Source organism: Eurytemora carolleeae, unplaced genomic scaffold (genome assembly GCF_000591075.1).
Source record: "Eurytemora carolleeae unplaced genomic scaffold, Eaff_2.0 scaffold507, whole genome shotgun sequence".
NCBI lineage: Eukaryota > Metazoa > Arthropoda > Copepoda > Calanoida > Temoridae > Eurytemora > Eurytemora carolleeae.
In genome coordinates, this window is record NW_019396911.1 from 166,198 (window position 1) to 176,906 (window position 10,709).

Below are 10,709 nucleotides of genomic sequence, written 5' to 3' on the forward strand. Positions count from 1 at the left end.
ACCCGAGCTATAAATATAACCCGAGCTATAAATATAACCCGAGCTATAAATATCACCCGAGCTATAAATATAACCCGAGCTATAAATATAACCCGAGCTATAAATAACTTCGTTCATATTTCAACAATTTCTGTTTTACAAAATTGAAATCTGAACAAAATTCTTAATAGCTCCGGTAAAGCAAAAAAGCAGGCCACATTTAGGAAAAACCATGAGTCAGGATTAGAAGAATTTTGTGGTTCTTGTTTCAAGAATATGTTAAAGTATATTGAAGACTAATGTCACAAATAAATTTCAAGATCAATGACGACATGCAAGTCGTCTTGCTACTGTCATGTTTCGTGGGACACCCTGTATGTAAAAAAGATAATTTGTAAATATTGACTTTTTAAAGAATTTTTTTATAATTATTAATATATTCTTTAGAGATTTGTTTATGTCGATCCTGAAGATGCAAATCAAATTGTTCAAACATCAAATGAACGTATTATTATAAAGGGGGGTCGATCTAATTGACAAACTTTTACGGAATGGGGGGGGGGGGGCTGGTTAAAAAGGGATATTTAAACATTTTAAAGAGCTGAACATAAACAAAATTCTTATTAAAAAATCTACTGAATTACCAGTTTACAATGTTGAAGAATTATTTTCCCGCATTTTACTTTCAAATTCATAATTTCATGGGACAAAATGTTACTTTAATGTTTCGACGTGATTCTTGGTTAATCCAAGTTCCGCCAAATCCAGAAAAAAACGTAAAATATTTTCAATCCCAAATATTGATAAATGTATTCCTGTGTTGTGGTTTGTGACAGCGCACACCAAGGCTGAAGGTGAATAGAAGGCGGGGACACGGCTGGAGAGATAGTTTCGCTTTCCCTCCCTCCTTCGGAGAGGGATCCGCCATCCCTTCCTCTAGAGATATATCCGCCTTCCCTCCCTCCTGGGTTAGAACTATTCTGATCCCTTGGTGTCAAGGAGAGGTTTGAAGGAAGAGAGACTCCTTGATGAATCTAATAAAAAAAAATCGAAATGATTCTCCGGTTTTTGTGAGTCAGAAATATGTTTAAAACTTCGAAGAATTTGAGTGATATGTCAGATTAGCTTCGGTACCCATTAAAACTCTAAATAACAAAAAGAAATATTAATCCTTTCTTTCTATTCTAATACGAGTTGAAGTCTGACAATGGGATTCAATTAGTTTTTAAAAATTTGAAAATAATAGAAGAAGAAAGAATATACATTTTTGAATAGAACCACCAATTCAAAAGGTAAAGAGTTTAGAAAGGATTTGAATCGGTGATTCAAATCTGAACCAGTGAAAGGCAGTTCAGCGAACCCGCAAATTAATTAAATTCGTACCTAGTCCGTTCAGATATCGTATTTTTTTGTGCTTACATTGCCAATTGACATATTACATTGCGTCCATTTATATAGTCATCGGCCAATCAAGATCAACAAAAATACAGCAATAAAATGGAATTACGTAGGAAGAACAAATGCTTATATTTAAAACAATAAAAAATCATGCGCTACATATAATATACTTTTTAGTTATATTCCAACAGGTTTTCCAATCGGTATTCAGTTGCGCGGCATTATACGGAAATTACGTTGCACCGCAAGTAAAATACATTCGCGTTAGAAACCCTAATTCCAACGTTTAATAAAAATTATAGGATTGTAGTTTTAATTTATCCATTTATTTGATAAAATATTCATGATAATGATACAATGAGAATTTCAGTTTTAATTTATCCATTTATTTGATAAAATATTATATTCATGATAATGATACAGTGAGGTGCAAATAATTCGGATTAAACAATAAAATCCATTCAGTGAGACTGGAAATGGTTGAGAAGATGAGTCAAAATATTTAAATTATATTTATCATATTTTGAGATACGATGAGAACCAGAAAACTGTGAAATAAGAGACGATATTTAAGCAATACTTAATTGTATTTGTTGTGGTTACAAAGCAAATAGTTTTACTATTGACTTGGACTATTTAGAGTCATAACTTGAGCCTAAAAGTCGTTTTGTTGTTCAGGAGTTTTCTGATTCTAACTGTACATTAGGATACAAAGTATAAATAAAAAATTTATAAATTTTTTTACTTTATAAACAAATGCATGGCAAATGCGTTTGAGTGAAAATTTAAGTAGACTTTTTTTTAAGCCATAACAATCCTGTTAAATTGAATTGAAATTTCAGGAATTGAATTGAAATTTCAGGAATTTAATCAAGTCTCAAAATTGATAAAATGGGTAACAATGCACTTTGTTTCATAACAATCCTATTAAGGCACTGAAACGGAAATATTTTTGTACAAGATATGTAAACATGTAATTTATGTTGCTTTAAGTATATTGGATTCAGAGTATTTAATTATCAAACAATTATTGGAAACTGTAAAATTATTGAACTAAAAAATATTTTTTGTGCAGATTATTGAAAGCATAGATTAATAACGACACAGATGTCGTCTTTTCAAGATTTAGGGGTTTTTCGTTCACAATTATCCCTGAGGCAAAATATCATAGGAGTTACGTGCATGCTCTCTGTCTTGTAATTCAACGCAGCATGCGCGTACCTCCTTTTGGCTTTTGCCTCAGGGTTGTTATGAACGAAAAATCCCTAAATCTTGAGAAGACGACATAAAGTGTTATGTCTGCATTTATATTAATCTATAATTGGAATCTGATAAACTATTGAACTAAGAATTTTTTTTGTGTTTGCAGATTATTGAAAATGTTTGAAAAAAAAAATCTAATTTTAAGAATTGAATTATCAACGTAAAACAAGTTTTTCATCCATTTGATTCATGCTTTTGAAGACAAGAACTGGAACTTTTAAATTTATGAAATTTAACTCGGTCACAAATGAGTTAACAGGTTAAAAATGCACTAGTCCTATCGGAGAAGAGAAAATGAAATTTTCTCAAATTTAAGACAAATAATTTACATCTACTTAATAGTCAATCTTAGAAAGTTTAATGAAACAGTAGTGTAGAGAAAACTATCGATTATTTACAGTGCATGGGTTTTCACCTCTTATGTTTACTTTTTACATTTCTTAAGTTAAATAATTTTAATATTTCAGATAAATTTGGTAAATTTGAGTAAAGGACAGTTTTGGAAGCTCTTAAAGTTCGGAAGGAGACAACTTTAATTTTCATTGGCAACGCTTTTAAAAATTATACAAAATAGTTTTCTAGGAGAAATCCACCCAGTTTTATTGATATATAAAAATTTTAAAAAATAATTTTTCCTGAAAAAAATATTCCACTGTACTTGTGCAAGTTTTGTCAAATTTGTAAAAAAAAACATTTTGCCGATGAAAAAAAAAATAAAGTTTACCCTAATATTATTAATCACAAGAAACCATCAACGGTCATAGAAAAAATATAGTATAAAATTTAACATCAAAATAAATGCAACAGTTATTATTGCTCTTATATAAAAAAAGCATAAATGCCTAAGTAAAAAGCTCCCCCCCCCTTTTTTAGCCGCAGAGTTTTTCAGATCATCTTTATTTGAGAAAATTTAACGGAATAGACAGTAGTAATTTGAAGTATCCCTCCATTAAAAAAGATGGGCATGTCCGATGCACAATGGTTCCTTTGAAACCTCAATCTCCTTGTTTTTCTGACTTGCAAATGTTTATTTCTTATAAATTCTCCATTGTTACTGAAGTAAGAAATACGCAGAGTAACACAAAATAAAACTAACTTAAAAACTATGAAATTAGATAACCTTAGAAGGATACCGTTGTAAATCGGACATGCCACTATATCAATAAAGAATCCCTACGAAATTACAACAGTCTGTTTAAGCAGCAAAACTGCTTTTATAAAAATATTGCAGGTTTTAACCCTAAAACAATAAAAAACCATGTAAGACAGCTTCTAAAAATTTCCAGCTTCTAAAAATGTTTTGTATAAAAGGTTTGAAAAGGCACTCGAGTTATTGGTTTGAAAGCCAAGTTTAACAATTATTACTATCACAATATTGTACAGTGCGGGGTTGTTTCGTTGATTATTATTATTATCGTTGTATTCATTAGACTCGTTCCTCCTCCATTCCTTCAGTGTGAATGAACAAAGAATTCTCTGAATCTGATCCTGAGTGGGCTATTTGAGGATCCCGGTCCATGTTATATCCTAACTGGAGATTCTCCATCTTTTCATTTTCATCATAGCTCTCAGGGTGGGATAGCTTCTTGTGTGTATTAAGATGAACCTTCTGCGTGAACCCCTTCAGACAGACCTGGCAGAGGTAGGGCTTCTCCCCGGAGTGAACCAACTTGTGCCTGTGCAGTTTACTGGGGGTGGGGAACCGTTTGTGACAAAATTCGCAGGGGTATTTCTTCTGAATCTCTTTTTGAAGCATCAATATCTAGAATATAAGGAAGTTTAGGACACGTCGGGACCTCAGAAGCCAGTTTGCCGTTTTATTGTCTCTTTTTTATGTTTAATCGACGCCAGGACCAAGTAAATAAAAATAATTCGATGAGAAAATTTATTTAATCGTCAGTTGGATTTATCATGTACAATGTACATAGTACACAGCATTTAATTTACAAGTGATCATTAATAATCAAAAAATATTATTTTTAATTAACAAAATTACAACATTATTCTACTGATACATAATTTCTGGAATGATAGTTCAGAGATGAGGGTAAGAAATAAAAAATTTGCCACTGGGTTCAAACACAACATATATGGAATATCAACACAACCTAAAATTATTAATGAAATTATAAAAATTATCATTTTCGAATAATCACAATAAAGAAACGTTAAGCTCATGTAAAAAAATATCAAATCTTAATTTGATCAAAGATAAAAGAAAATGGCTGACAAATTGAATGATTTGCATCATATGGAAATTTATAAAAAAAAACTTGCGAAAAAACTATATTGAGGATTTTTTTCAGAAAATATAATTTTTAACATCAATTTGTTTGACACAAGAACTATTTCCATTTATCAGGCCCAAATTCCCCCTGCTATATCTGGCATTGTCACATCTTTATGCAAGGTTTTCATGTGTCTTCTTAGGTTTGACACGACATTAAATGCTTTGTTGCAGACGTTGCAGGAAAATGGTTTCTCATCACTGCAGCACAGATCGGTGAAATAAATCAAGAATTTAAAGATAAAAAATAGAATCATCTCCCCCCCCATTCTTGGGTAACTTAGCTATAACCCTAAAATACATGGATATGGGGGGGGGGGGGGTAAAATATTGTTAAGCACCGTTCCTATGAATTATTGCATGTTGTCTCAGTTTGCTTCCAGAACTAAATACTTTATGGCATCCAGTACAAGGGTAGAGTAGTTTACCCTAAACAAAGAGATTTCATTACCCCGAAGTCCGAGGGTTATAAAGCTCCGTATGTATGAAGTAAGCGGGATTAAGTAAGCTGTTTGAATGTATAAAACCAAAAATTGTATGATTTGATTTTTTTAAGTTGGAGGAATTTTTTTTCAGGAGGGTTTAACATTTCTTTCCAGAGCTGTGTTAAAAATTTGTGATTGGTCGATGAACTTGAAATTGATCTTATTCTCTTCCGCAGAAAGGAATTGGGGTCTGGTCCCAAACTCTGATCTTCTAATCCCTATATCTTTGCAACCTTCTGTCATAGACCTTAGATAAGTCAAGCTATGAATTCTGTTTTTAAAAAAACAGTCTAAATTTGAAATATCAAAGATCTAAAACAGGTTGCAAAGATAAATGGATTAGAAAATTTAGGTCTGTGGCAAAGACTTAATTCATTGCGGCTCAAATTTGAGATTTTACTGAACTCTATTTGGTAAACAGTGGACCGGGTTGACCAAGTGAAATAGTAAAATTAAAAAATTGTTCTAAGTTTCCACCTTTATTTGCAGTTCTATTTATTATGTAAAAAAATCATTTCCCCCATACTCGGCACGAAAAATAAATTAATTAATTTTCCAAAATATATTAAATAAGGTTAATGTTTATTACTGTTTACCAAAAGTTTCGGCAATTCACAATTCGTTAAAATATATAAACCACCTCAACTTTATCTTTTGCTTACTTAAAAAAATAAACAATATTAAATTCTGCTTTGAAACAAACATTTACCAAGGGGAGTTGTTTGAGTTTATACGGAGCTTTATTCACCAATGTGCAAGGTGCAGTGAGAGCGAAAGAAAAAATTATTGAAATGGGACAAAAACGAAGAACACAAAACATAACTATTAAAAGTTAATGGGAAATTAGTGTTTACGTTGCGTACTACATAATAATAAGAATAATTTGTATTCATGAAACCAAAATTTTCTATTTTTAAAGACAAGTCCCCCCCCCCCCCAATTTTCCGAATAAGAATTATTTGTACTAAAATATTTAATTTATTAACAATATATATATGTAGTATGGGGCAGAGAGAGAAAATTTAAGAACATTGATCTCTCTCTATATCTTATTTTATAATTTGTTCTTTATTTATATTTTTGTTCTAAATTAATAACACAATTTATGTTTGTGTAAATATGTTAGCTGAAACAGATTTGAGTGACATTAATACTGTTATCAATAAATTTAACGATTTAAAGCGAGCTGGAAATTTTTAGATGCTACCTTCGACCCCCCCCCCCCCATGTTGCAACTTTAATACAACGAATTTAAAATAATAAAGAACTTAAAGATTAAACATCTAAAAATAAGAGACAATAAAAGGCAAACTATAAAAATCATGCAAAAAAATAAATATTCAACCAATTGGAACATGTATGTTTAAGTTAATAAGAAGAGTTCCAATTGATTTTTCATAATCTTAAATAATCAAATAATAATTAAATAATAATTAGATAATAAAAAATAATAAGGATAACAAAAGTGTGATCCCGAAACCCCCGAAAAATTGACAATACATTGACTTTTACTATTTTGATTTTTAAAAACCCCGACCAGAATAATTTTCAGATCTTACTTTAAAGATCTTGATAAACCTAATAACGGTTAAATAGCTCACTAGTTTACTTGCTGAATTTTTTTTCGACTTCGAATTGGATAACTTGAGACAAGATAGGGTATTGGTATATGTATTGACTAAAAACCCCCACCCTCACGTAATCATTTCTAAAAAGTAGTTAAAGAATGTCTTTTTACTGGTTAAATTATTTCAGTGAAAAATATAATGAGTGAAAGTATTAAAAAAAGGAAATCAATGCCAGTTAATGTTCAATTTGTCAAAACAAAATGTCCTGAACTCCCATTTGTTAAATCTTAAATAAATGATTATCTAACTGACTTGAAAAGACGTATAAACTGACCCACCTGACTGACCTGGTGTCCTGACAGTCCATCTGGTTGAATATACTGCTCATCTTCTAGCTGCAGCTCCTAAAGTAAAATCTTTTGAATTATCATCCCGCAAGCGGCTTAATCTTAACTTAATCGTCTGACACCGCGATTCTTAAATAATTTCTTTAAAGGGACTGTAAAGCGTAATTTTAAGTGGCCCTCCATGCAATGGCAACGCCAAATTCACAACAGTACCCTTAAAAACCTTTACAGATCATCCATTCGTATTATATTCTCGTATTTTTCTGTGTTAAACACTGATACTCCAATATGGATTTCTGCCGTAGAAATGCGCAAGTCACTTTTGTAGAGAATCCACCATTGAAAATTTTAAAATATTCATTTTCCCAAATTATAAACATTGAAATCTAGTTCATACTTGATCAGACACAGCTTTTGATGGAACCGTTGTGAATCAGGCGTTGCCATCTTTACATGGAGGTTTACTAGAAATTACATGTTCAGTCCCTTCAAAACTACACTCTAAAGCTAGATTTCCAATTCTTCAATTAGAAAACTAATGTCGTGACTAAAGATTCAACACGAGTTAAAGCTTTCGGCTCAATGTTAATATATACACCCCTGTTAAATTGTGAATTTACTGATTGATTGATTGAATACCTGTTCATAGTTTTCGTTAGGGATATTATCGTATGTGTCACTTGAGTCCTCTCCCCAGTTAACCACCTCCTGTTCACATATTTACATGTCATTAACAAAAATTTTGGGAAAAAGACGTTTTAGTTAGTTCGCTTTATTTAAAAATTTAAAGCAATTTTGAATCTAATCGATGTAAAGGATGATTACCAATAAATCCACTCGATGTTCAGAATAATCACCAATGAATCTACTCGATAAAAACGAATGAATCTACACGATGCAAAGGATGAAAACCAATAAATCTAATCGGTGTACAGGATGATAACCTATGAATCTACACGATGCAAAGGATGAAAACCAATAAATATAATTGGTGTAAAGGATGATAACCAATGAATCTACTCGATGTAAAAGATAATAACCAATAAATCTACTCTATGTAAAGGATGATAACAAATAAATCTACTCGATGTAAAGGATAATAACCAATAAATCTACTCGATGTTAAGTAGGAAAACCAATAAATCTAATCGGTGTAAAGGATGATAACCAATGAATCTACACGATGTAAAGGATGAAAACCAATAAATCTAATCGGTATAAAGGATGATAACCAATGAATCTACTAGATGTAAAGGATGATAACCAATAAATCTACTCGATGTAAAGGATAATAACCAATGAATCTACTCGATGTAAAGGATGATAAAAAAATAAATCTACTCGATGTAAAGGATAATAACCAATGAATCTACTCAATGTTAAGTAGGAAAACGACTTAATCTACTCGATGTAAAGGATGTAAACCAATACATCTACTCGATGTAAAGAATGATAACTAATGAATCTACTCGATGTAAAGGATAATAACCAATGAATATACTCAATGTAACGGGTGAAAATCAATGAATCTACTCGATGTAAAGTGTTCCTGAGAATTGTTTTCTTGTTTAACACTTAGAGGTCCAGGATCAACTGTTGTAGGTTCATAGCTCAGCTCAGGGGTCATCTCAATACTAGAGAATATGGAGTAAAAACGTTACAAATCTTTAACTGGGTCAGTCATAGTTAACGATTTCTGGACCCCTCCAACGCCCCCCCTCCGATCAATTTTGTACATGACCTTTAATTTTAAGTTATTTAGTATTATTTAGGGTTAGGTTAGGTTAAGACAATTTCTGGACCGAGCAAAATCGTTCTCTAGGAAATTACCCTATAACAAGTCACATAAAAGTGGATCGATATTAAACATATTCATTCTTATTTGACAAGTACAAGTAATCTAACAATTGAGTTAATTGTTCAGTACAATAAATTTGCAAGTCACTATAAAATATATATTTTGATCGGTAAAGTAATGTAAAGGGTGTGATGGCTATGTAAATGTAGGGTTGATAAAATATATCTACAGTCCAGAGTTAAATATGTTCACCTCTTTGGTTTTGATTGTTCTAGTTTAGCCAATTTAGCTTGAGTAGGAGCTGGAGTAGGTGTTCGTGTCCGTTTAGGAGCTGAACTCCCATTCTTCCTCTCTCCATTCCCAGCATCAGCCAAACCTTTGATCTGGAGCCCTCGAGCCGTCTCTATCAATGGTCCCAGATCATTCTGTAGTACGTTAATCTCCCCCCTGTACATATAACTGAGCAACTGCTCCAGGTGTTTAGGGTTTACATCTTTGAGATAAACTATTGGATGTTTGTCTCCCCTGTTTAGTAAACTTCTAAAGTAAGGGCTGCAAACACTAAGAATAAGCTTATGTGTCTCAAAGACCTGCCCTCCGCAGGCTAATGTGACGTCACATAACTGCTCTGTTCTGCATAGATCTTCAACAATACTGAAGAAACTTGAATGATGATCGTTCCATTTCAATAAAAACTCTTCCTGCGACATTTTTCACGGATTTGCGACTCTTTCAAACTTTAAACAACTTCGCGCATTTACACAAATCACAAAATAACTCTGGTTTAGCGGATGTTCAAGATGGATTGGAGAGAGATTTAGCCTATGCTGGTAGGGACTAGGGGGAGAGACTACTGACTGAACGGATGAGGTTGGCTCGGCCCGACCTCTGGCCAGGATTGGTTCTAGGATGAGGTTGGCTCGGTCCGACCTCTGGCCGGGGTTGGTTGAAGTAGGAGGTTGGCCCGGCTCGACCTCACCTTGGTATCGAGGGTGAAAGCGTCACTAAGGTATCGCAAAACTAAACAACAAAACGGAAAATAGTTTTGTTAATTAAAAGTTTCAAATATCTTTTTATTTTTTGCTCCATATTGACTTAATAAGAAAAAAATTTATTTCTATTTTAATAAAAATATTTTATTTTTTGAAAACGGAACGTACTTCAGTTTAAGAGGATACACGTCCTCGTCGAATAAAACAGGGGGTTTCAAATATATATTTCACTTAATTTATGTATGTTTTCATGAAATTTATTTTGTAAAATATTTTTGAATGTATTTGAATTTTCAGTTTTACAGACTGTCTCTTGTTTTTAAAACAAACCGGCGATATCACAATAAATGGTAATGTTACATTGTCTTAACGCAATATGCCCGGCCTACTGAACTTTCCTACCTACTGTAATATCGGACCTACGCCACCAGGGGCGTACGCGGGCTTTTGCTTAGGGGGGGGGGCACTATTTGCGCGCGTAAGCGCGCAAATAAATTTTTGGGTCCCCCCCTTGGCAACATTGTGCCCCCCCTCAACCCCTTTTTTGAAAAAATATTGATACCTTTTTTTTAAATGTTTTTGCCCCCCCCCC

The 10,709-nt window shown here is 32.6% G+C and overlaps 1 protein-coding gene across 1 annotated transcript in view; it reads right to left on the bottom strand.

The window, feature by feature from the left end:
• Nucleotides 1-10,174, bottom strand: part of LOC111710004 (zinc finger and BTB domain-containing protein 17) — a gene marked incomplete in the record, with an annotated part of 12,669 nt that extends 2,495 nt beyond the window's left edge. The window contains 5 exon segments of the mRNA XM_023483999.1: nt 795-1,013; nt 7,319-7,384; nt 7,967-8,035; nt 8,877-8,961; nt 9,378-10,174. Of these exon segments, the coding sequence (XP_023339767.1) occupies nt 795-1,013; nt 7,319-7,384; nt 7,967-8,035; nt 8,877-8,961; nt 9,378-9,835 (897 nt within the window).
• Between the last annotated feature and the right edge of the window lie 535 nt (nt 10,175-10,709).